Raw genomic sequence first — 27585 nt, 5'->3', positions numbered from 1 at the left:
GTTGCACTTGGGAAAATAAAGCTATGCTGTTTCAAGTCTTTTCCTACTGGGAGAATTTTCTTTAATGTTCATGACTCATGAGCAGAAGAATTGGTGAAAATCTAACTTTATTTTCTGAGCCTTGTATGGGCTTACTGATGATGAAGTATTTGGTAGCCATTTCATATAACACCCTAATTATAGGTGTGCACTTGGATGCGTGTTAGGACACGATTTCTCGTGGAGAAATCACAGTATTGTGCAAGTTTGATCCCCTTCTGGGTTTTTCTCTAAATATACAAATATTTAGGTAATAATTCCATACAAGTGGCGAAGTTTTGAGATATCTGCCATTTTAGAGGGAGAAAAGATTGTGAATGATATTTTTCCCTGCAACGTTATTTAATGTTTAATGTTGACATTTCTGCCAAAAAAGGTCTTGCTGGAAATATTTCTTGGATGTGAACTCTCTGAGATGTTCTGCCCAGTGGCAGCAGATGTGGCATGTGAAGAACATGAACACAAGCGGGTGTGTTTGTTGTGACCTTCCCATCCCAGGCTGAGGTGGGCTTCCCCTCCAGCTTTCCCAGCCCGATGAAGTTTCAGTCACATGTGTGCTTTCTACCACAGGAGGCTTCAAGTAATGAAATCAGTCCTGTTTCTTGGAAGGGGGAATCTCCTTAACTTGGTGGTGGGTCAGGACCTCTGCTGGGTTGATGTCACAAGTTGACCTGACTGCCATGAGCAAATTTTGCCGACTGAAGAAAGTAGATGTGTCCTGTCAGATATTTGGATTTAGAAAAGTGCTCTGAATATAGCAGTTATTTCACTTAAGATGAGTTGTGTGGGGTTAATGCTTCATTGCCCATTTCCACAGTGAAGATTTGATTATGTGGGGTTGCCTCCAGACCACAAACCTCTACAGGCAGGCTACAGTGGCTTCTGTAAAACTTGGCTTCTGACCAACAGTGAATTGTTATTTTTCTCTTGCAATCAAAACAGTATTTCAACACAATATTTTCTTCTTTTTATGTAAACGTTGTAGTTGTCTGGGAACTCAGTCTGGGAATGAAAGCAATGCTCCAGAATTTAAACATCCAGAATGCTGATGTTGAATAAGTATCTGTAGAATAAACACATTTTTTTTCCTTTAGGTACTTAATTTATTTCACAGTTTCCCAGCTGAGAATATTTTCAGTTAATTAGCACAATTTTTCATCCTTAAGCAGTATGGTCTTCTGATTTACTTGCTATTGAACAGCAGTAGTGCATGAAGGCATTCAAATCTGTGGTGTTAGACAAGAATTTTAATTGAAGAATAAGCCTTCTGGAAATCTATGATTTAGTGATCAGTGTTGTCTTATAAATGCTATCAGTTTTAAATTTCCATTTCAAAATTTGTTATTAGTGGTGTAATCTCACCTTCTGAATTCATGCATCTTCACATTAATAGTAGTACTACTTGAAGAGTAGTAGATATTGTAGGAAGTTTTACCAGGGGGTAAAATGTTTGCCAGCATTGCTTCTGGATTGATGAAGGGGGTTTTTTTGGCACCAATTATAGAACAGTGGTGTCCCTCTTGCTGCCATTTGGTGCAGTATGGCAACGGGAAACCTTTGCAGCAAATCCTGAGCTCCTGTTTTTTATCTTTGGGAACCATGTGAATTTGGTGGAATGCCCTCATAGTTTTCTTCATTGCAAATTTGTTTTTCCATATTCTTTGCTTTCTTACTTGTTTCGCTCTGTTTCGTTGTAAGAGGTACAGAGTTTGTAGGGATCAGGAAGATGGTTCTGATTCCCTTGAAGGAATTATCTTTGTGGTGCTTCACAGGAACTTCCCTCAGATTTGCAAGACCCTTCAGCTGAGACTTTGGGATACAGGTCTGATCTCAAGGTGGTTGCAGGAATGTTTCTTCATCACTGAAGCAGTGAATTTACCTGCAGGATTGTAGGACCAGGAATGGAGCTTCTCTTTTGGTTTCATAATGTAATTTATGCTGTGTTCCTGAAAAGCAAAACCAAAAGATGTAGTCACCATCTGAGCTAGCAGAGGGGTGGGGTCACTTTTTCATAAGAGCTGTTGGAGATGCTTTGGAAAAACCTTAATCACTGCTGAGATACTATATGTACTTTTTTGCCTAATGCCTGTGATGCAAAGAGGAAAATGCCCTTGGCAGGGTGGAGTAGGGCTGCTGGCATATTTCAACTAAAAAGGCAAATAACCAGAGCCCAAGAAGGTGTGGTGCTGCCGAAGGACAGTACCAACAGGACTTGGCACTTTTCCCACACTCTCGTAAGATGCTACTTTATTTCATTTATGGTAATTAACATGTTAATCACATGTTTCTTGATGTAGAGGATTAGGGTGTTTGTACCCTTGTAATTGCAGGGGTAGAAAGAGGAGAAATGAGTCAAGTCTGTTTTCACTGATAAAAGTTGTAGAACTAGAGAAGGTAGATAAGTTGATACATATTTTGTGTTATTGTGCTGCGTACTTTCTATAGGAGAAATGGTTGTGGCATTTAAACAATTTTGCATATTTATGAAAAAATGAGTCAACTCTGCTGACAGCTGAAAGATTTCTTAATGTGTCTGTTCTGATTGGTATGGGGACTAATAGTGTTTAGAGCATGGGATTATGCATTTGAAAGAAGGAAAATCATAAAATATTGCAGAATTAACCTATGAAGTAGAATTCTTGCAAGAATTGAGTTTTCTCTTTTAAGAAGTGGGAAGGTTAGAATGTGTCTTTTGTGCTACTCCATGTGACTTTTTCAGACTAAATATCATGGTTTTACTTGTCCCAAAATTATGCCACAATTAATGACCCCAGCACGCAGTCAAACTGGTAATAGGGAATGTCCAACACTGTGGAAGAAACATTTGGGAGCAGTAGGTTCCTAACAGAGGCACTGTTTGGAAGACTGGTATTCATTACCCCAATATTAGTTGTTCTCTTTTTGTTAGATTAAACACTAAAAATGTTTTTGTTTTTTTTTTGCTTCTGGGTTGTCATTAGTGGGGAGAGCCATGACAAAATCTGGACTTCAGCATAGTAGAATGATATTGGTTCTTATCTATGTCAAGTTAAGAAGAAAAATTCTATTAGTGATTAAGATTGCTAAAATTCTTATTGACCTCACGTTTTTACATATAAATTACCTTAGAGTTTTATTTTTCATTTTACTCCTGCAATTTCCTTTTTTCTGTTTGATGCGAAGTGTTTGGTTGTGTGTGGCTTTTTTTTTTTCAACTTGCAAAAACCCTTGTTAAGATTTGAAAGACTTTTGCCAAAAATTTCCTGCTACCATTCCTCTTTTTTGTTGTATTTTGAAAATTTAAACTCTCACGTGTCTGGAAAAATTTCTGAGGGTTTTTCCAAAATAATGAAACCATTTGTAACTTTGGTGCACTTAATGTGGAGTTGCCTCGGACCTGAGCATATGAATGAGGAGGGTGTGAAGCTGTCCACAGCTGGAGTGGAGCCTTTGGGCCAGCAGGAACAGGATGCTAGTTGGATTAAACTGAAATGGTGAGAGGCTGAGGTTTTCCTTATTTGTTTTAAAGGTCTGGGATGGACCAAATGCACTGTATTATGCAGGGAAGGGAAGTCGAACAACTTGACAAATCAGTAATGATTTGCTTTATAATCTTCATGGCCAAAATTGCTAAGCTTTCAGAAACTTGTGAGCTGCTATGGGTAATGTGACATGATTAAAATGAGACTCCAGAAACCTCTTAGACTTTGAGCTTAATTTCCGTTCAGGTTTTGGATAGGAATGAGTAACTGTGTCTTAGCTTCATATATTCAATATATTCAATATATTTGTCAGATAAAAATGAGGAATAAGGAGTTTATTTGTTTTTAGGGAGTTGGAATGTGTTACTGCTCTTAGGACTGGCCTGCATCTAAGTTACTAAATTAATCCTGTTTATCCACCTTGCTCAGGTAGTGACTAAATCCTGTTCATGTTCTCAGTGTCGTGGATTATATTAGATTCGTTGTTCACCTTGTGAAAGGGGCCACAGAGAAGGAACACAGAGTTGCTTTTAAAGTGTTGAGATGGTGCATTTTTTGTATAAAACATTATATGAGTCTGTGCTGCAGCTCTTGGACAAACTATTTTAAGTGCTCTGTTCCTCTGAAGCTGCTTTGTTGGCTCTTGTAGGAGATTGATGCCTGCGAAGAAGAGGGGAGAGGCCACCCCTGGCTCAGCTTGTTCTTGCCTGTTTCACGATGGTGTTTGGCTTGCCTGATCTTGGCCCACTGCAAAGAAAATACCTTGAGAAGTCTAATATTAGTCCTGAAAGTAGCTTGAAGATGAGTTTGGTAGTTAAATCTAAGTATTTGTTAACCTTTTAGCTTTTTGGGGAGGATGTCGTTCAACGAAGCCAGAGCAGTTTTAATCCATGTTAAATAAAGCTTCTAGAAATCTGTCATTCCTGGAGCGTATCTGTTAAAGATCAGTAAACTTGAAGTTAGGAAATAGGAATGGTGATGTAATTCTTAAAAGCTCGTTGCAGAAATGCATATATTGTAGAAAAATATTAGCACTCATACAAATGGGTGGAATTCTTCTGCCTCCCAAAAGAGATCTAGAATAGCCTTAGAAAGCAATATTGTCTGGCTTTGTCCAAGACTTCTGGTTTGTGTGGCTAGCACTGAGATTAGCACTGATCTTAAAGGGAATCATTGGATTCTGGTGCTGTTAAGTGAGGCTTGGCCACTACCCAGCAGCTAATGGTGTCATGTTGGCTCAGCTTGACTCAGATAAGGAACAAAATATTTTCTTTCCAATCCAAATGGAAAAAATATTGAGATTTTTGTTTGGGGTACTGGCAGCGCATCTGGCACTGGACAAACTCACAGGAGCACTTGTTACCAAGGTGTTTCAGAGCAAAGTGAGGAGGCAGGCAGCTGCTCCTTTCTCTCTTGCTGTATTTTTAAATAGTTCCATCCAAACATGAAAGAAGTAGTGTACTGATATGAGCAATGCCAAAGAAAAAAGTTAAAAGCCTTAGTGTCCTTGGGTCCCTCCCTTCTCTTCTTGGAAATCTGTCTTCAGCCTTTTGGTCAAAACATTTAGCAGATGCTTAGTTTCTTTTTGTGTTTTAGAAGGTGAATCTTTGAAATTACTTTGGCTTATGGGTTTGCCAGGATTCCATTGTATTCAGCAGTGTTAACGTTTGGTTGATATTTAAAGCACTCTTTGATCTTGAATGCCTTGTTTCTCCCTTTCAATGATAGCAGCAGCCTGTAACAAGCAACAACCCTATTGCTGCTTTCTTTAACTTCCTTCACCTTTCAGTTTGGTGTTACTTTGTAAAAGGGAATAAAATAGTTACTCTTCAGTAGGCCACAGCATTATTCACATAGCCAGTGTAACTGGTCATTCTGTTTGATACATAATTGTACTCGAGTGCTGTCTTATTGTAGTGTTAGTAGCTGGAATCCATTCGGGTTTGCAGTCTGCTATATAACACGTTCTGGTCTTGCAGGCTCTCATGCTGATGTGGAACAATGCTGGGATGTATCTGTCAGTGCCAGACAAATACTTTTGCTCTAGTAAAGGTCTTCTGACACATCGTGGAAGAAAGCCAAGTTACATTTATGAAATTTCTAATTTGAGCAACAATGCTCAGCATTTAAATTGTAGCACAATAGTCAGAGACTATAGTACTTATGATGATATCAGCATCTAGTGTGTTTTTATAAATGTTTGTTGTTGGGTGAGCTTCTCCCTATGTACTAGAGGACATTTGGAATTTATCATAGCAGTTTCATGTTGTTTGCCCTACAGTGGAAGGTTTGACTGCAGGTGTTCTCAGGTATCTTACTCTGGCTGTGTGTTGTCAGGTGGCAAGAAAATCTACCACAAGGCTGTGTTATCTTTTCTTGTTTCCAGCCACCATCCTTGTAGTTTTTCCTGTGCCTCAACAAGAATGAAATCAGTATTCTCACTCTCACCTGGGAAAGTTTTCCTCCATTGCTACTTGATACTGAGTTTTGATTTTTCTCCAGTGACTTCTTACCTTTGTTGAAAGTGCCAAGTTCTTAAAATCCAGAAAATCTCTTCTTGTTTTCTTCCAGGTAATGGTTCAATAGTCAGGTATCTGCAGCTTTTCTTTTGACCCATTGTGTTGTTATTCTGTGATCCAAATCTACAACTCCCTCCACTCACTGATGGTTTCCAAAATTTTCTGTAAAGATTCTTAAATGTTTCAGAAATTATTTGTGGAAAGATGTTGCAAAAATTTAATGTGTCTTCATGGTTTTAATGAGGAACTCTACAAATATAGCTTTGATGTTAAAAGGTTACTGCTTCTGACAACATACTCAGTCCTCAGATCAGTAATTTCTGATCCCTGAGCAGATTCAGTAATGAGAAATGCATAAATGTGGGTTTCTGATCCAGTGAGAAGCAGAGTGTTTTAATTTAGCTTGTTCTCAAGCCGACTGAAGATGTTGGACTTTGCACTGAGTCTGGGTGTGGCCATGGGTTTTGTTTGCTATCAGTGTCACAAGAGATGTGGCAATTTGACGGCACTCTAGAAAGGCTCATAAGCTCACTAATATTGTACCTGCTCAGTCCCTGAAGGGAAATGGGGGTGTTGTGTGCCTGAGGTGCTGCATGAATCTCTTAGTGTGTACCTTGCTCAGCATTATTTGAATGTTTCATGTCTACAAATAGAAGAAAACATAATAAACAATTCTTCCTCCAGTGTACGGCTGGCTCTCATGTGACAGGGCTTTGGGAGGGGATTATCGGATTCAAGAAAATTTAATAAGTTTGGGAGTGTGTGTGTTGTTGGAATCATTCTCCCATAAATAAACTCTCTTCAGCCTTGCACTCTGACCTGGCTCACAAATAAGTGTAACATTAGATGGTTAAGAACCTTGTTTTTCCATTTCCATTTTCCATGTTTAAGCCTTTCACAGCCAGCAGAACTTGTTTCTTTCGCTGTCTGCTTTATGAACAGCTGTTCAGCCCACAAGGCATTTGAATTAAAACACCCGTGTTTCCTTTCACATGGGAGTTACATTTCTGCTTCCTCCAGCCTTCTTATCCTTGTTATTTCAACCCTGTGCAGCATCCTGCTACATCATGTGTTGGAGGGCACATGCACAGGTTTAGGAGGGAACAGTTCTGTTACACAATGGGCGAGGAGAGAACTAATTGGTGAAAAGAAAAAGCTTTTTTTTAAATTTTAGACTGTGATTTGCTGTTTGTAGAGTATTTGACTTAACCTTTTCAGTGGTTGAACTGAACTTTCAGTATGTGAGGTTATACTATGACATGTGATAAAATACATGTTGTGTTGGGTGCAGGACTGGTTATACAATTGGGTGACTCTTTTTTGTTTGTTGTTGGTAAAAAAAAAGCCAACAAACCAAAAGAAAACCCCCAAACAAATAACCTCCCTCCTAAAACTGGAACAAGAAAGCCCAAGCTGATAATCTTTTAGTGCTTGTTAATATTAAAGAGCAAAATGCTTAGCTGGCCTGTTAGAGTTCTTCTTAGCCCTTTGGAACTGCATGTGATAAGAAAAGGATTATAGATTAACTAAACACTTTAAGTTGTCCTTAACTTTGGCTAACAACAAAAATGTGAGTAAAACCTTCACTACTGGGTAGAGGTATACAAGGACATGCATCCTTTTTTATCCTACTGAGCAACTGAGTCCTTCTACAACTTGACATTCCCAACCTGCACATGTCAGCACAACAGAAAAGTGTGTGTACACTGTTTATTTACAATTTTGTGAAGTAAAGGTTTATCATGATGATGTTGTGACTGAATATGGAGTCTGGCTACTTCCTGAGGAATGTAAGAGTGCAGCCTCTGACCTCAAATTGTCAAACGTTAGTGGGTAAAATTTGGGTTGCTGAAAATGTTTTATGGCTATCACAAAACAGTTATTATATAAAATTAATTTAATGCTGTGTATTTAAGTTAGCTTTTGGCAGAGTTCAACTCCATGGGAGTTTTAGTTCAAGTGCAGCAGTTCTTTTGTATTTGGTTTATGTATATTTATGTATAAAGGTTTCACTAGCAGTGCTATCTTTGTATAGTATATAGAAAATTCCAAGATGTGTATTTGTGCTGATGAATATACAAGTGAATTTAGGTTAGCAGAGCAAGACAACTGGTACAACTTAATGTGTTGTGCTCTTAACTTCTGTAATTACAGATCTGTTTTCTGTAATTACAGATCTGTTTTCTATAATTACAGATCTTTTTTTAAACTGAGGTGAACTGTAAGGATAGATGTAATACTATACACATGATTGCATGTACTTTCTACTGTATAGCTTTGCATAAAGAAACCTGTGTGACAAACTCCTTATCAGAAGAGGGTTAGGCAACACTGGATATCCTGTAATGTCCTTAGGCAGACCTGTGTTCAGAGTTTCTTGAAAAACTTGGTTACTCTATGGATAGAGAGATCTTATGGCCTACTTAAAATAACTGCTTGCCCTTCAACCTGTGCTTTTTTTCTTGCAGACCTCTCAGCAGCCCAGAGAAAATTTGCCCACTCTCTCAGAGACTTTAAATTTGAATTCATTGGTGATGCAGAGACTGATGATGAGAGATACATAGGTAGGTAAGAAGTGACTATGAGTGGCTATATTTTGTCAATGCCATCCTGCAACATGATGCAACTTTTTTTTTATTATTTTGTGTTACAGATGCATCACTTCATGAGTTTTCAAACTTTTTAAAAAATCTTGAAGAACAAAGAGAAATTTTGGTGAGTTGAAATAAATTATTTAAAAAGCTGTGCACATTAGGTGAAGTTGCTTTTATTGCTTTGTTAACCACCAAGGTGTTGATATGACTGGCTTAACAGTGGGAGCTCTCATTGTGCAGCTTCTGGTTCTGTAGTCTGGAGTACAGACAACAACTTGTTCTCATTAAAGCAGAAATCTGTATGATAAGGATGAATAAATATGAGTAGGTTTAAAATCTGGTCATGCCCAGATTAATGGGGTGAATGGGAAAACCACTGTAAGTTTGTTTACCATTTCCAGTAAAATGCAAAATGAAGGAGTTAATAATGCTGTGGCAGGGGGGACACTCAAGTTTTGGCAATTGACCACTTTTGGGTCCAGGATCTCTGTAGCTCTGGTTTCAGTGTTTATGTGGATCTGGGATGCAATCTGTTGTATTTATGAAGTAGCAGACTTAGAAACCTTTACCTTTATTAGAGCTTTGTGGTAAGAGGTTGGAACTGCAGACGGCTGCTCTGTTGTGTGAAAGTTCTCTGTTCTTGGTTCTGTTGTCTGTGATTGCTTGGGGTGTAATTAGTGAAATATGGCTCACATTGGCTGCAGACAGAGCAGGGGCTGAGAGATCTGCAAAACACCTTGCTAGCTGGGTTTCCTAACTTTTCCAGAAAATGAGGGGTTTCTTTCTGGTTCTTCCCAGCAGCTGCATGCCCAGCTTTTGTTTCAGAGCAAGGATTCATAGAGCAGCTGCTGTGTACCCAGTTTTCTTCTGAGTTAGGCTAGACTTTCCATCTGGGAAATATGCTTAGATCTGACTTGATAGCAACTGCATTTCTTGGTATTTGTCATGTGATTATATCTTTGCCTTCCTGGAAATCAGTGATCCCTTGGCATCACTGAGAGGAAGCTGAGACTAATCTGCTGTCATCCCTGTTTCTTTCTGCCAGAAGCTGTGCCTGCAGTGCAGAAATATATAGATAAGTGATAAAAGGACTTGTGAACAATTCTTTTTTCCATGTTTCTCTCTCCAGTCCTGATCCCAGTAATAGTCATGGTTCCTTGTAAGTGTTATAATCTGTTCTGTTATACTCTTCTCATCTGGAGTTACATTCAGGTCTGGATTAGGGTCAGTGTGGTTCTTCACACTTTCCTAAAAACTGTTGTTGCATAGTAGAGACAATTTTTCAGTGTTTTGAGTTGTTTTGCCAAATTATAGAGATTGCCTCAAGTACGTTTCAATATTTTTCTTGTTTTTCACAATTCTGCAGTGTAGTCTCCTCTGCTTTTTCCTGCCGTCCAAAACTGTATTTTATTTTAATGAATTTCAGAAATCTAGTTAGTGAAAATCTTCATGAAATTTTATAATAAAAAATACTTAATGAACTGCCACATTATTTTGATATCAGGCTTTTGAGGGATGACTTAAGAATGACACGGCACATTTCAGTGACTCTATCGGTAACTCTTCAGCAGGGATAGATCACCACCACAGCAGGCTGTGCAGAATCCACTGCTGTCTGTCTGGATTGTAAAACACTTCCATTGTTCACACTGAATGCCATGAAACTGTATTAACTTACTTTTTTGGTATGGTGCCCATGCTTACACAGAAGGTGCTATCATACTGAAAGCTAACTAGTGTCAGTTTCTTGATAGGAAAAGGATGAAATGCAGTTTTTGTTAGAACTGTGGCTGATGAAAACCAGGGAGTATAAATTGTAATGGCGAAAATATTTACTACCAAATAGAAGCAGAATATATTCTCTGAGTTACCAGATATGTGGCCTTTTTATTGGATCTGTAGTTTGGCAAATGTTATCATTTCTGGAGTGAGCTTATGTAGCAATGGCCATAAGTCTCTGAGAAAATGATTGTGTGGTGACTGGAAAAGATAATTTCCAGCATCTGCTCCTCTGACTTTTTTTTTTTTTTTTTTTTTTTTTTTTTAATTTCTTAGTGGATGTTTTAACAGTGGCATGAGCTCTAGAGATACTCCCATAGAGAATATTAGGGCATGTAGCATTCACAGATGTTTGGAATAAGGTCAGGGATCCAAAGACTTTCCACTAAGATGCAAAGTATGTAGCCTGCTATATACTTTATATATTTTTTTTTCAAAAGCATTCAGTCTTTGTTAAGAATGCTCATTATTGAGCATTTCCCCCCTTACTATATTGAAGATGACCAGAGGATTTTGGACTGCTCTCTTCAGTGTCAGTTCATAGTTAAATAGATAAATTTCAGTCTCATAAAGTAATATTAAAGCAATCAATGAATAATTACAGGACTAAGGGCATTTCAGACACTGCTGTTCATTTCAGATTTTTAGATACTTGAGAAAAGCGTTAATTTTTTCAGAATCACTTTGTAAAAGGAAAAAAATTACACTTAAGAGGCATTCTATACTGAAAGTAAATGTTCATCGTCTATACTTCTTATGATTTTCTGAAATTGTAGTGAATCTAGAGTCCATAAAACTTGCTGTCAGTGTTTACAATGAATGATGACCAAAAAAGTAAATTTATCTGGTGGATATACTTTCAGATGTTGGAGTCTTGCACTTCATGGCTTTACCATTTCTCCCATCTCTGTCAAAGATGGCTGAAATTATATCCCAGGTGTCAAAGGATTTAGTTGCATATAAAAAGGGTAGTTGGCAATAATCCAAACATTTCACTAAAATTATTACAGAATGGTCAATACAAAACCAAGTTACATTTTTCCATAGCACTGTAGCTTGGTGATGCTCCCCAGGGCAGATATGAAATAGATCACTTTGTCCCTGAGAATATTCTGGAAATTATTTTTACATGTTGAGGATTAATGGAGCCATAGGACTTAGATTCTGCTCCTTTGGCATTGCAGAAGTGCTGTAGAAATTCAGGGATGACAGGGAACTTGGCAAAGTGCTAGGAAAAGGTGGGGATGCACGAGGCCCAGCATGGTGATCCTCAGATGCTCTGTCCCAGTACCCAGCTGTTCCCCTGCTTTCCAGGGAGAGCACCAAACCCTCCCTCCCAGCCCCAGTTTTCCTGGCAGCAGAAAGGAGCTTTGATTCTAGTGAGGGCCTGAGAACAGCAGGCTTCACTGTGTGCCCTCATTTGAGCTGTGGTGACGAGGAGAAGCGTTACCTGGTAGGTACCAGTAGCCTGTGGTTGTTGGTCCTTTCCTTCACACCTCCCTTTCTCCATCCCAGGCTTCTCCTAAATGACCCCTAATTAGTTTTCCCTGTTGATTCCAGTCTTGTTAAGTCATAACCAAATTTGGTAGCTGTTGTATTGTTCCCTCAGTAATCTTGCTGGTGCTTGGCACTCCTGCTGTGGTCACCTTGGTGTGCTGGCTTTGAGTACTTTCCCTCCTTGGAGTTCCTCTGTCCTGTCCTTTATCTGCTTCTGGAGCTCACATGATCCTTGTCAAGAGCTGGTCTAACCTATTCTTAAAGAAGTTCCAGGAACATGGATTTCTCTTTATTCTGATGTTTAGTCTTCATTTATTTCATTTGATGTTCATACTGAGTCACCTTTACTACAGGTTAAGTTGGGAAATTTTTGAGAATTTTTCTACATTAGTCATGGAATAAAATTGATAACTTTTCCTTCACAGTAGTATTTTCATGGTTACCCTTTCCAAGTGGTGTTTTACATCTGTATTTTTCCTTGTTCAATTGAATTACACTGTGTTTAGACCTTCTGTCTTTTATGTTAGAATTACTGCTTTCTCATCCTCTTTGCTTTTATGTTGCTGCTATATTTGCTCTTCTGCCATCCTCTGGGACCTTGCTTTAGTTTGCCTTGCTGACTTACTAAGCTCTTCTGAAGCAAAGCCCCTTCTGACTTGAATGCCATTAATACTTCAGTTGTGTAATGTAGGAATACATCTAACTTCTCTTAAGGAGTCCTTACTCCCCTTAACACCTGTTTTTCCCCACTTTGCTAGATAGTTTGTTATAATTTAACTGAGGTTTTTTTCCTTTGTCATGGTAATTAAAATCTGTTGTCTTATACTCCATCATTGATTTAACACTCATTTCAGTTCCATAATGATTTTATAGCTTCCTTCCTCTTTCTTTTCAGATATATATGAGGAGCCTCTTTTTCTATTTTTTTTTATTTTTTTGGCTGTTGCCAAATAAAACATGATTTTTAACTTTGCCCCTAAGTACTCATTTATTTTGTTTTTACTCCACCACATTACTCTTGGCATAGGATTTCTGATACACCTTACTATATTTTCTGTGATTTCCCAAGGCAATATAACAAGCTGTTTTACTTTGATATGTTCTCTTCTATTTCCGGCTACACTTTTTGCACACTTCTCTTCCTTCAGATGTCTTAAGAGGAGAGGTACTATGCAGCTATATTTTAAAGGAATTTTCCACTTTTTTTTTTTCTCTCTATGGATTTTTAAAGAAATATCCCCCTGAAGTCACTCCTTTAGTTTTGTGGTTTTGTTTTTTTTTTATTTCTTCTTAAAAAAAAACAAACTAAGGGGGAAAGGGTTTCTCAGTTGTGCTTTCACAAGTTAAAAGAAATTACTAACATTCAAAGGTGTACATTCAAAAGGGTAAAGATATACTCTAAGTGATCTGTATAAATATGTACAATTACTTATTTGTGCTTACTTAAACTAACTCTTATGATTAGATATTGAAGTGTGTGTGTATTTGTTTCACAGGTGAAGTGCTCACTTAGCACCCAGTGTTCCTGAATAGCCTGTTATACCTTTTATCCAGTGACTTTAGTATCTGGATTTGATTCAGCAGTTGACTGCTGTGGAGATGGTGCTATTAATTTTTCTGAGCTTTTCTTTGGCACCCTGCATGTTGTTATTTAGGGGTGTGTAAATCTTAATCTGTCTTGACAGTAATCTGAAGAAATCTGTGTGCATGAGCAGTCAGTTTACTCACTGATGTATAGTAAAAAAGTACCCAGTAGTCTTGGATGTGTGATGCATTCAAGATCTGTTCAATAGGAGTTCAAGGCATTGTGTAGTGCTCCATATATTCAGATCCTTTCAAGTCTGCTGAGAGTGCAGACTGCTAAATATATCTGCCAAGACAGTGGAAAGGACATAACTGTTGACCACTTCTGAAAAATTAGGCTGCAAACAGTACATTGAATATCTCAGATACAGAGATAGAGGTGCAGGTGAAACAGCATTTGAGTACCTTAATTGCAGGATCTACATTCTTTCCTTTTCTGCATGTTTTCCAATTTAATAAAAGATTTTATAGTTTTAGAAAGAAGCAGAACAACTGATTCCCTATCCAATTGCCCAGCCTTCACTTTTCCTCTGGTGGGCATGAGACCAGATGACAATCACATAATTATGAGAATATAGAACACAGATTAGAACTATGAGTATTTCAGGCACATCTTGTTCAGTTTTGGTGATTCCTGATACTGAGTGCTTCATTTATTTATTGGGGTTTGAATGCCATATACAGTCTTCTGAAATAACTCTGTGAATTACATATGAACTTGTGCACATTAATCTATAAAGCAAAGATGACTTGTCTGTACAACAGAAAAAAAAAAAAAAGTGCAAAGCCAGATCTGGGTGTGTTCCTCCCACCTCTGAGTGAACAAAGCTGACAAGTTCTGTTACCACTGGCTTCCTCTTCCAGATAACTCTGTGGTCTCACATGCATCAACATAATCCACTAGAGAATTTAATTCTGTTAGTTCATCATTGGGAAATGTTTGGAATTTGCATTGTAAAGCTGTCACCAGTTTGGATTTTGCTGGTTGTTAATAACGCCACTGTTTCTTCTGGAGGAAGGCGCTGACAATTGAGCAATTCATTCTTGACTGAACACTGATGCTGTTGTTCGCTGCTGGATTCCTTGACTTTCAGAGTCATCTTTTTGCTCAGTGGTGAGCTTTGCCATGCACCAAGAAAATGGGCATTATGCAGTTTTCTTTTCTGAGCAGCCTTTTTGCTTGTTCAGGATCATTGTATGACTACATACCATGTCTATGTTATGAGAACCAGAGCAGTATTCTGGTGTGTTGTGGTTTGCTAAGGGAAGGTCTTTCTCAGAGGAATTATCCCCAGCTTTCCTTCACTGCAGATGGGGAAAGCTGATTTGTTGCAGTGTGTGAAAGTCTGTTTCTCTTTATTTTGTTTTCTTGTTTGTTATGATTATGACTTTGTAATATTTTTCTCTTTATAGTGGAATGTATTGCATAAGAATATCTTTCTTTAAAAAGGAAATTCTTTATTGTTTCCTTATAATACCAATCTCATTTTGGAGGCCAGTGGTTTCATGACAAGAGAATCAATGAGGGCAGCAATTCAGAGTAGGGCACAGCATAGCAGATGGATCATAGGAGGCCCTTTTAGCTGTCTGTCCTTTAGGTTACTCAAGAACTTCCAGGAATTGAACAGGAAATAACTTTTCACTAGAAGGGTAAGCTCAGGAGTCCAGCTGTTGCATTTCCTGTAAGCCAAGGCTGCCTCTTGTGAAAGAATTAGCAAGTGCAGAGGACATGATTTTGCCTGTGAGGCAGTGGCTCAATGGTATAGGAAATTCCCCTGGGAGCATTTGAGAAACTTCTTGTCTTCTTACCAAACCCTGAGGGGTAGTTTCCTGGAACACTGATGAGGGAGGTGATGTGTTTTGTTACAGAGGCCTCATGGTGCTTCAGTAGTGCACAAAATATGTTGTCTTTAAGTCAGATTATCACCTTCCACCTGGCTCTTTTGTTACCAGATGGCTTCCTCCACAGTGGATGAATCCACAGCAATGGATATCACTTCTTTTTTATAGTCCCTCCACACATGCAAAGAGATACAAGTATTAATGGGCAATGAGACTAACTTAAAAATCCTTTAGTCTATATACTGCAGGCCTTCTAAAAACCAAAAAACTCCTATGTCTTTATTCTTAATGTGTACCTGAATCCCTTTTGTTATCTAAGATTTGAAAGCTACAGAGAAAGCTCTAGAGCAGGGAGAAAATCCAGACCTGTTTACTAGAAGAAAACTTGATTTGAAAACAAAATAATGAGCCTTGGAGGGTGGGTTGCACTCATCAGTGCTCCAACTAAATACCAAACCAGTGCTGAGGAGTGGTTAGAGAGAGACACCTCTGTCTGTAGAGCTGGCAGGGGGGTTGGCTGTGTAACTATAACAGTAAATCATCTTCTCATGGGAAGAGAAAGAATTCAGGTTTTGCAAGTAACATCTGATGTCTTCAGCAGTGAAATTGTATCTGCAGTTTTTAATAACACAGGGTTTCAGGCATAGGTCTTAATGCTTTGAGACATTTCAGTAGCAAATCAGTATGTTGAGTAGGAAAGGTTTTTGGAGAAAGTAATATTTTTTATATATTTCTCTCTTCCCCAACATTGGAGATATCAGAATTGGCTTTTTTATTAGGCTGAATGGTGCATTTTCTTAGGGAAAACACAACCTGTAAGTAGAAGAGCAGCTGTAGTGGTAAATATCTTTATTGGAAAGTAAACTTCTTTATCTAGCAGCGTTGCCAACTATTTTGTTATTGAATCACTGCTAGGTATGTCTTCCTTTCTGCCTTCTCTGTTGCACTCACTAAGGCAAAGCTTCCTTCCCAGATCACGTTTCATTGACACTTGCTCAGTTTCATGAGCTTTGCCTTACTGACTTGTTGGCCTCCCTTGTAGCTTTGTTGAGGGGAGAAACAATCCTGCCCCTGACTACAAATAAATCTTTCCAATTGGTATGCTCAGAAACAAAACCTCCTCTTTTATGCAAGGCATCCAATCTGCATTCCAGTTCCTGAGATGGGAATTGGGAACTCAGCACTCCTATGTTGCAGTGCAGTCTTATGGCTTAATTTTTTTTTTTCTTTCTCAGTAAACCTTTTTTTTTTTTTTTTGTTGATGGGAGAATGCTTCAATTCAGAATGGAGCAGAGTCAAGGTATGTGTTCATCTCACCACCAGAGTTGTTGAGCAGTGTGCAATTCCCAGTTTCCAGTAAAGGCTTAGCTCCAAGGACGTTTTTAGGATGAAGGCTGGGAGGCCAGTGTTGCATTTGTCTAATAAAGTTTGTCTAACTTAAGCTGGTTTAACCTTTTTAGCCCCTGAACTCTGGGTGAGCTCTTGTAGGTTGCTACTCCTTTACAGGCCATGCAAGCAGCCTTCCTCTGTAGATGTCTGGTTGTGCCTGGAGAGGGAGTGGGAACTTAGGGAAGGTGCTCCTGCCTACTGCAGGAGAGAAAGCAAGAGGAGCATTGAACGCTGGTGCCTGGTCTTCTCCATCAGGTTACAGTGCATAGGAGGAGGTGTTGGTGGAAGCAGTTTCTCCATAGAAACCTCTAGTCCCACCTTTTGTGGGAAGGGAACAGATCACAGTCTGAATGGAGTCATCTTGTGGACTGACACTGACTGTTCAGTGACCGGTTGGGTCTTGTTGACTTGACTGAGGAAGTATCCAACAGCTGTCAGTGAGCTTGCTGAAGGATTTAGCCTGTGCCTTGAAGGGTTGGGGCCCCTTAATCTATGGTCTGTACAACTTCTCTGCCTGAGCAAGTGGAGTTTTGTAAAGACATCTAAAATAGATAAACCCAAAGCTGACAACGTGCTTCAGGATGTTGGAAATGTCAGGTAGAGTGATCTTCTGAGGTGGTGATGGCACTGATGACTTTATTGCTGCTCTTGTGAGGTTTATGTTGAAGTTAAGTTAATTCTTTGACCTTTCTGTAGGTGCTGCAAACAGAGCAGGAATAGTGTTTGAGACTGTCTGCCCGAGACACGTGCGCACATTGGGTTAAACATTTCTCAGAGCATTCCTGAGACTTTGACATTTGTAAAGCTGGTTAAGATTCTGTTACCTGAAATATGACCTCATTAGATTGATTCACTTATGACTTGCATGCCACAGTTTGCCTGCCAGATAGAATTGAAAATATATTTGTCTCATGTAGGTTTGGATAGATGTGAGATGTAAAGAAGGAAAGAAAGGGGTTTTTAAATGTCCTTTTAAATAGTACATTCCTGTCATTATCTGTCAGGATTACAGAAATAGAAGGATGAAAATGAATGTAACATTCAAGACAGAAGTTGAAAAAGGAAGGAACATCTAGTTTCATATTAACAAACTTAAATGCCTAGTTTAACTTTTGCTGGAAATTTTACATTTTAACATTATTCTAGTTCTAAAGGAAGGTACAAGTGATAATGACAAATGTATTCAGGTAATCACTCACTTATTTCCCATTTGCTAATTTTTAATCTATAGTTTTAAAAAAAGAGTTGTTTTAAGTTTTCAAGTTATAAATAAGAATGAATAGCAGTGCAAATAATGTGGTTTTTTTCTATAAATAATAATATATCATTTTGTAATTTTTCATGACAAGCACTGGATTCTCTGTACTGAAAACCAGCAGAAATGCCTCTCTATTTCATCTTGTATTGGACGTTTTTCAATTATGAACTTTGTCAGTTAGAAGAGCAACAGTAATTCACTGTTGAATTTACTGGTGTTGTATTTTAATATATGGCCTGGTATGGAGCTCCTTGAGAACGACCAAAGATCTGCAAAATCTCACTCCACCCAGAAGTAATCAAAAGTCCTGTTATTTAACCCAGGCACAGAAAGCAGAGGGGGTGACAAATCTAAGTACCTTAATGGCAGGCACCTGGGGATGCATCTGTTAACAAAAGTTTAAGTTGTGCAAAATGAGAAATGTCTTTTTTGGAAGGAGGGGAAGCTTGTTTTTCTTTTAATGAAAGAATTACTGGCCTATCATCCCACTGGCAGGACTGGAATCTTCTTTGTTGGCAGTCGCTGAAGAGAACATCCCATTTTGATTTGAAGATTATTTTCTGCTTCAAACAAATTCCTGTAGTGGTTTCCATGGTTAATACTGCACAGGAATAGCAGAACAAGTGATTTACAGTCAGCCCTGCTGTTTTATGAAGCCCAGCCTTTTATGCATGTATTTTCCTTGTTTGAAATTTTTCCTTTATTACATAAAGGTGCTATGGTTTTGATTTGGACTTTGTGTTCAGCATACATTCAATGTGTGTTAACCTAACACTTTTTTGTGTAAAAGTTCAAACAACTAATGAGCAACTTGTCATTTGTTAATTATTTTTAACCCTCTAACCACGTGAGTGTGCAGTTGTTACCTTTAAATGCTTTGAAACTATTCCAGTAAATGTGGTGCTCTACCTTGTGGAAACTTGTGCCATCCTCTCTGAGTTTTCCTCCGAGGAGCTTTCTCCTTCACTTTGTTAGAACAAAGGAACAATTTAAAGTTTTCCAATATAAAAAGATTGTGTAGTTTCCATGCTCTCCACTCTGACTTGAGAGTTCTTCCTTTTGCTGTTGCTCCCACCAAGGGTGCACTGAACGTTTGGCAGAATCAGGGAACGGATGCAGAAGGAAGTTTTGTGCTGAGAAAACGTGCTCTGAAGTTAGGATGTAGCTGTTAGACAGATGACTGTGCAGCACACAGTTTGGCCCAGACTTGCCAGCTCTTTGGGTTTCCAGTTAGCTGCAGGTTAGTGTGCTGTGCTGGCCGTTTAGAAATGTGGGTTGCTTTGGTTACACTGAATTGGCAGGATGACTCCCACAGTAATCCCTCATGGCTCCAGGGATGGGTGGGAGCAGACAGTGCTGTTCAGATTTGTGTTGTGCCAGATCTCCAGTACATCCCTTGTGTGTTTTATGATAAGAATTTTTCAGAAGTGTTCCAGAAGGCCGGTTTAAGCCTGTGATGTTTTATCTGAAGATTTTCCCTGTAAAGGGAGGGGAAAGGGGAGGAAAGAGAGAAGGGCTTCTGTTGTATGTCAGGGGGATTCCAGAGAGCTCTGCCTGAACTCTTGGCATCCCAGCCCAGTGGCTGTGCTAAGCCCAGTCCTGGGCATGATTTATTCTGTAGGTCTGCCTTAGGACACACTAAAAGTATCCCACCTGCTCCCCCACACATGCAATGCTCTTGCCATCTTTTCCATGCTGCTGTTGTGTTCAAAAAGTGCTAGCCTTTCCTGAAATTTCAAGTATTTTTAAAATTTGAAGTCTGGTTTGCACGAAATGGAACTGTCTTCAGTGAAATTTCATGTAGCTGTGCAGATCTAATAAGCTGCAGTTTTCTGTCTTTTGATGGACTGTTGTGTCCTCCTTTTTTTTTTTTTTTTTACTATGGCCATGAGACTTTATATCATAAGTGCACTGGTGGATGCTCATCCAGTCATCTCTACCTCTTGTTTAATGACTTTGCACCTCTTTGATTTTATAATCTAGCTTAAGGTCTTATTAATGTACTTAAGTGTGTAAATATTTGGAGATTTGTATGAATGCCTAATGGCTTTAACTGTCTTAAAAGACTATTATGTGCTCCTCCCTGCTCTATTCCACAGTTGACTGTAGTGCTTCTTGTTGCAGAAATTTTTGCATCCCTTAATGAAACTCATTTGTTCTCTGTCGCATTCTGGTGTTCAGTCATTGAGGCCTTCAACCTGATCTGCAAGACTGGCACAAATGAAGCAGTTGCAATTTTGCATTCAACCTGGAAATGTCTGTAATTTTTGCATTTGTTTTAATTTAATTTTCCTGATAGTGGAATGAATTAAGAAATTTTGTAAGCTTGAATGAACTCAGAGATGTGATTTTTTTTTTTGAGTTAGAAGTTCTAACTCGCATGCTTCTGTTATTTTACCCCAGAGCTTGCTTGCTTTTTTCTTTTTATTGCTGATGCTGATGTGACTCATCAATCTGGCTACAGAAACCTAACCCATGCTTTTTTTTCTTTAGGCACTCAGTGTTACTGAAACTCTGATCAAACCTTTGGAAAGATTTAGGAAAGAGCAACTAGGAGCTGTAAAGGTTCGTCCCTCCTTGCCTTTATAAGTTTGTTTAATTTCTCTATTTGGATTGCATTGTAATAATGACATGTAATGGCAGAAACATATTATTGTTTATATTTCATGTGTTCACACTTTTTTTGTTTCTACTTTGAGAACTTGCTTCAGAAACACATGGAATGTTTCAAGAAGAGAAGAATGTGTCCTTTCCCTTCCTTCTCTCCACCTCCCTTTTCTCCTCTGTCTGGAATAGTAGGAATTCTGCTAACAGCCTGTCCCCCCTTTCCTAATGGGTAATCCTGTTCTGCTTCATATTTGCCTGCAGTTGCACAATCAGAGGCTGAAAAATATTTACTAGTTAAAGGAGCTCACTCACCTATATGCTTTTAACTGCATTTTTGCTAGCTGCAAGTGAGAATTGCCTTTACTTGATTTTTTGTTTTGAATAAGTAACTCATTGGCTCGGTATGCATGGGAATAATAGGGATGAGGAGGCTAAAGACAAGATGTCATTGAAAGTATTTTTGATAAAAGCATTTGGTCATTTGTTTTTTAAGGTTGTCACTAAGTTGTGAATATTTAAAAAAAAAAAAAGTAAACTTCATGTATGAAGTCCAGATTAGTTTTGGATAAAAATAACCAGGTCAAAGACAAATTTGTGTCTACCTTCCTTCTTGCAGTGAGAAATTAAAATGCATATTAAAAAAAGTAGAAAAGAAAGAAACCAGCATTTTATTATAGTTTTCTGTTGTTAAAACTCAATACATTTTCAAAATATCTGCATATGGTTTATTTTACAATTTCATGACTTCATCACCAGTGGTATTTAGTAGCTAAGACAGTATTTCACTTATGAGAGCACTTTACATTTTGACTTTGGCAGGAGTGATTAATATGCTCTGAATAGGATTTCAGTGTTCATGAACTGAAAATGCTCTATTGATCATAAATCCTTTCAGTTCAATGGTACAATAAGCTTTGTTTAATTTTATGGACTTGAGAGATGTATATTAGGTGACCCAGCCAACACACACAATAAAACTTGGTCTGTAATATAGCCAGTCTTCCAAGGAAGGAGAGAATTTGTTCTGAATGTAACTGAGTGTCATAGAAGTAGGTGTGTAATGAATGCATTATTTCAGCTATATTTTTGCTGTTAAAGAATATTGCTGGTTTTGTGGTGAGAGCTCCTACTGCTTTAAGTTATATCTTCACTCACTTCCTAGTCAGAATTCTCTCCCTGATGCTTCCAACACAAATGACATTCTCACAGCCTACATCTCCCACTTTGTTTGGATGGATGTTTCTTTCCTTGTGTCCCTGCATACTGTTTCTGTGGAGCTGTGGCTTTTATATCTGATCTAAACATTTTTTTTTTTTTTTGACAGAATCCTCAATGACCTTTAAATAGAAGTCTTAGATAATTGTATAATGTTTAAATAAAAAAACCTCTAAAATATTTAGGTTTTGGAATATTCTTAATATTCCTTCAGTGTAATCAAAACAGTGACATGAGAATATAACTCTGCTTAGCTTTGAAAACCAAGCTATGGCATCTAGTGGTGAAATACATCTGCAACATTGTGTAGTATTTGCTTTAGGAGAGATTTATGCTCTACCATTACAAAATAGTCGTAATTTTGGATCTGCTGCCTCAGGTTTTTTCTGCATCTTAATTCCCTTTGCTGATGAAATGGTCTAAGTTAAGCTTAAGAACAAAAAGAGGAGGAGGAAAGTTTAGCTTCATAGAGCTGGAAGCTGAGACACTTATTGAATTACCCCTTAGTGAAAGGTGTTGCTGCACTAATCCCAAGCTATGTGTGTAAAGTTTCTGGCTTTGCCTGCTAAGAAGTTGAGGACTCTTTTTTTTCTTCTCTCTTTCCTCTCTTTCCTCTCTTTCCTCTCTTTCCTCTCTCTCTTTCCTCTCTCTCTTTCCTCTCTCTCTTTCCTCTCTCTCTTTCCTCCCTCTCTTTCCTCCCTCTCTTTCCTCCCTCTCTTTCCTCCCTCTCTTTCCTCCCTCTCTTTCCTCCCTCTCTTTCCTCCCTCTCTTTCCTCCCTCTCTTTCCTCCCTCTCTTTCCTCCCTCTCTTTCCTCCCTCTCTTTCCTCCCTCTCTTTCCTCCCTCTCTTTCCTCCCTCTCTTTCCTCCCTCTCTTTCCTCCCTCTCTTTCCTCCCTCTCTTTCCTCCCTCTCTTTCCTCCCTCTCTTTCCTCCCTCTCTTTCCTCCCTCTCTTTCCTCCCTCTCTTTCCTCCCTCTCTTTCCTCCCTCTCTTTCCTCCCTCTCTTTCCTCCCTCTCTTTCCTCCCTCTCTTTCCTCCCTCTCTTTCCTCCCTCTCTTTCCTCCCTCTCTTTCCTCCCTCTCTTTCCTCCCTCTCTTTCCTCCCTCTCTTTCCTCCCTCTCTTTCCTCCCTCTCTTTCCTCCCTCTCTTTCCTCCCTCTCTTTCCTCCCTCTCTTTCCTCCCTCTCTTTCCTCCCTCTCTTTCCTCCCTCTCTTTCCTCCCTCTCTTTCCTCCCTCTCTTTCCTCCCTCTCTTTCCTCCCTCTCTTTCCTCCCTCTCTTTCCTCCCTCTCTTTCCTCCCTCTCTTTCCTCCCTCTCTTTCCTCCCTCTCTTTCCTCCCTCTCTTTCCTCCCTCTCTTTCCTCCCTCTCTTTCCTCCCTCTCTTTCCTCCCTCTCTTTCCTCCCTCTCTTTCCTCCCTCTCTTTCCTCCCTCTCTTTCCTCCCTCTCTTTCCTCCCTCTCTTTCCTCCCTCTCTTTCCTCCCTCTCTTTCCTCCCTCTCTTTCCTCCCTCTCTTTCCTCCCTCTCTTTCCTCCCTCTCTTTCCTCCCTCTCTTTCCTCCCTCTCTTTCCTCCCTCTCTTTCCTCCCTCTCTTTCCTCCCTCTCTTTCCTCCCTCTCTTTCCTCCCTCTCTTTCCTCCCTCTCTTTCCTCCCTCTCTTTCCTCCCTCTCTTTCCTCCCTCTCTTTCCTCCCTCTCTTTCCTCCCTCTCTTTCCTCCCTCTCTTTCCTCCCTCTCTTTCCTCCCTCTCTTTCCTCCCTCTCTTTCCTCCCTCTCTTTCCTCCCTCTCTTTCCTCCCTCTCTTTCCTCCCTCTCTTTCCTCCCTCTCTTTCCTCCCTCTCTTTCCTCCCTCTCTTTCCTCCCTCTCTTTCCTCCCTCTCTTTCCTCCCTCTCTTTCCTCCCTCTCTTTCCTCCCTCTCTTTCCTCCCTCTCTTTCCTCCCTCTCTTTCCTCCCTCTCTTTCCTCCCTCTCTTTCCTCCCTCTCTTTCCTCCCTCTCTTTCCTCCCTCTCTTTCCTCCCTCTCTTTCCTCCCTCTCTTTCCTCCCTTTCCTCTCTTTCCTCTCTTTCCTCTCTTTCCTCTCTTTCCTCTCTTTCCTCTCTTCCCTCTCTTCCCTCTCTTCCCTCTCTTCCCTCTCTTCCCTCTCTTCCCGGGAGCTTTCAGATGTTCGTCACATCAGTGGAAATTTTGCTAATATAAACACAAAGATTCACCTCTTTCCCTGCACACTGCTTTGTTTTTAATTCCCCATATTACTAATATGTTATCTCTGATCACCCTGATACTGTATGCATATCTTCATGATTCTCAGTTGATAACAAATATTTTTTAAAGATCCCTTTTTTAAAGGAGATTCTGAGTCTCAGAGTGGAGAAAGGAAATTCTGGTAGAAGTCCTTGCTGAGAATCCATTTTAAACAGCCTCTTTAGTGTAATTCCATCTTCAGGTTCAGAGAACAAAAATGTCTCTTATAATATAGTATATGTAGTATTATTCAAAATGAAAGGTTAAGAGGAGGAAAAAAAACCAACTGTCTGTAGATTTTAACCAAGGGTTTGGTTAGAATACATTTAAATGTGATTTCAAATCTACAGATGATGAAAAATATTTTAATTGAATTAGTATCTTTCTGATGAGTAAATCTGCCGTTCTTAAATATGTAGTCAAATACTTGATTTTATTTATTTGAGGTTATTTTCAACTGCAATTAGATATACTAAAAATAGCTTCAGAACTTGTTGGTTGAATTAATGAATACTGATTTTTGCCTTAATATACTGGAACTGAGGAATCAATTTGTTTTACAATATATTCTACTAAATTAGATTCAGAAACTTGGATTTCTGAAAAAATGTAATGACTGTCCCTCTTCCAACATCTTCTTTTGGTGGTCAGATAAACAGATTTGCATTGTACAAATGATATTCATACATGTCTGTGAGAGTTTCTCTTTTGATACTATGATATTAAGTTTTATGGGTATTTTTTATTTTTATAGGGTTCTTGTCATGGGCACAATAAAACTCTGGTAGAAATAGGAATTCAGCACTGAGGTTGTCATATAGCTTTAAAATGAAGAAATCCTCTGGAATATTGAGGTCTATTTGCTTTGGGTTTTGAGCTGTTGGAACTTTTCCCTTGTCAATTTTAGAAAGTTATTTTTTCAGTGAGACTGCTATTTCCTTGTAATGCCTTTTATTCAACTAGAAGGTGGTGTGGATGATGCCTGAAAGTAATGAAAAATGCAATAAATCAAGAAGAGGTCAGGTTTTTTCTTTTTTAACTTAAAAGATGTAAACATCCGTGTGATAAGCTACACCACAATGATGCGATGAGATTTCAAGTTAGCCTTTAAATTAATTTTTAAAATGAGATGGAGCATATTTTTCTCTGCTTATTGGAGCAACAATATTTTTTTCTCTTTGTTCCAGACGAACTAGAAATTTAAAAGAAGAAAATAGTACATTTATATTTACATGGTTGCTACTTTGTTTCTGTGTCTAGGAGGAAAAGAAGAAGTTTGATAAAGAGACAGAGAAAAACTACAGTTTGTTAGAAAAACATTTGACTTTATCAGCTAAGAAGAAAGAGCTACAATTACAAGAGGTATTGTTGCCTCTACTTTTTTTATGCAGGCTGAAGGCTTTGGAATAGGTAACTATACTTATGCAAATGCAGAAACAACATTCTTAGTGGTAAAACAAACCAATTTTCTCATCTGGGGAGAAAATCAGTATTTGCTGAACTTAGTACCTCAACCATTTTCTGAGTCAAGGGTTTTATGTGTATGAAGCACTGAGCATCATGTAATTTTTTATGTATAATTGAGGGAAGAGTGAAGTGCAAACATACTGTGAAAAACTCTGCATTTCTTACAAGGCTTTACCACTGATGTAATTTGCATTGCATTGTGAGTATTGACTGAATGTCCTGTGGTAACACTTTATGCAGAGGACAGCAAGACTTTTATATTCCCAAATAAAGTGGGTTTGTGCCTTTTCTTTTTCTCACATTTTGAAGATTTGTTTTGGGATTTTAAGTAGTGCTATAAAAAAGTTTGTTGACAATTTATAACTGATATGTTTTGCCTGGCATTCCTTCTGTCCCTCTGGGTTTATTATCATCATCAACTTATTTGTAATAGGTTTTATTTCTAGAGCAACAGCAAGTAATATGTGAGAAGACTGCCGGGAAATCTTGTACAGACTTGCTGTAGCCAGAAGGACTTTTTTTCCCAGATAAATGTAATTATGTCAGAATTATTAATGTTTAGACTATAAAAAAAAACTTAATGTTTTCCTCAGGGATAACTCCTGTCTCTGCTTTTTCTACCCCGTTCCAAATATTCTATGCCATTTTGCCTAAAAATGGTTAATATTACTGATGAAGTTAGCCAGGAACTTCTCTACTCTTGAGTTTCACTAAAATGTCACTTCACTCTGCTGCCTTTGCAACATAGACCCTCAGACATGTAAACAAGTGTCTTTTGGGGAGTTGAATTGTCCCAGTGAAGTTACTGGGCATGGCTCATATGCCAGGACCTGTACTTTTGTCAAATTGATCAGCTGCCAAAGAACTTGACGCAGAGAAAATGATAAAGGGCTCATTATGATCGCTTGATGAAATATGGTTCTTGATATCAAATCTGAAATGAGGCCTAACCTCAATGGAAAAATACATAATGCCTGTAAGAGGCATTTTGAAGCTGTATCAAATACAGCCTGAAGCTTTAGAGCATGTGTGAAATCTAGAATGAGCAGATTTGTTTTAAGTGTCCTTCAAAGTTTCATGAGCAAAAGTTCTGAGATTCTTCAGTCAAGCTCTCACATTTGTGTGTTCAATTTTGAAGTATAAATGTACAAGCAATTTAAAGAAAAAAGGCCCTTGCAGCGTATTGTCAGAGGAAATATGAAACAATTTCTTGCACAAGCTTAAAGAACATGCATGTATAGTTGCACTATGATGTATATAATTTAGTTTTATCCATGTCTAGCTGTGTCAGTTCCTGACAGGAGTAAATAGCACAGGGATAAATTTGACAAAAATTTGATGAAAAGCATGCCATGTTCTGGAGTGTGTCTTAACATGAGCACAACTTTTGACCCTCCTGGTGGCAGGATAGTCCCTTCATTTCACTGAGGCACAGCGTGTGTCTTCTTTCTTTCTTTGGCAGTACACAAACTAAAAAGCAACTTGCTGGGTGCATGGGGACGCTCATGCCTCAAAAAACTGAGAGATGTGATAATGTATTCTGGACTGTGTGGTGAACCAGATGGCCTCCAAGAGCCACTTCAGAGTCTTTCTAGGGTGTTGTGGTACCCTTCATGTGTATATGATTAGAAGCTTAGCTGACAGCTAGAACAATTCCACAGTTTATGAGATGTATCAAAATGGCATGGCTTGTTGAAACATGTTTTCTTATTGAAATACTTATTAGGGCTTTATTTATTTAATGGCATTTGTGGTAATGCCCCGTTAACTGCTGAGAGTTGTCCAGCACAGAGCAGTAAAGCCAAGCGTGTCTTAAGGCAAAACTGTCTTAAAGCTAATTTGGCTTATCCTCTTAAAGCACAGCAGTCACTGCTCTGCCTGAAGGATGTAGTCTCAGTATTTAAGAGAGAGTCTGATAGTAAGTCTTGTCCTTTCACCTAACCCCTTCTCCATTTCCTTTGGTAATTCACTGTATAGAAGCATTTTGTATTATCTTTGTAGGCAAAGACTAAGTGTTAGTTACTTAAAGTAACCTTTTATTTAATCTATTTTAATAACAGTTTCTATTACCAAGTTTTAAGATTAATTTAAACAAATC

At 38.7% G+C, this 27585-nt stretch overlaps 1 protein-coding gene across 4 annotated transcripts in view; it reads left to right on the top strand.

Moving 5' to 3' along the window:
• ARHGAP10 (Rho GTPase activating protein 10) overlaps positions 1-27585 on the top strand; it is a 352903-nt gene that overhangs the window by 31852 nt on the left and 293466 nt on the right. For all 4 annotated transcript variants that reach the window (XR_009277693.1, XR_009277692.1, XR_009277694.1 and 1 more), the window contains exons 2-5: positions 8488-8583; positions 8673-8734; positions 20456-20527; positions 25281-25382. Coding sequence is in view for 1 of the 4 variants with exons in the window: in XM_058839199.1 (XP_058695182.1) it covers positions 8488-8583; positions 8673-8734; positions 20456-20527; positions 25281-25382 (332 nt within the window). In the remaining 3 variants the exon portion in view is untranslated. The remainder of the gene's footprint in view (positions 1-8487; positions 8584-8672; positions 8735-20455; positions 20528-25280; positions 25383-27585) is intronic.

This window comes from Poecile atricapillus, chromosome 4 (assembly GCF_030490865.1).
Source record: "Poecile atricapillus isolate bPoeAtr1 chromosome 4, bPoeAtr1.hap1, whole genome shotgun sequence".
Lineage (NCBI taxonomy): Eukaryota > Metazoa > Chordata > Aves > Passeriformes > Paridae > Poecile > Poecile atricapillus.
The sequence above is the reverse complement of the archived record's forward strand: the minus strand, read 5'-3'. Positions and strand labels throughout refer to the sequence as shown.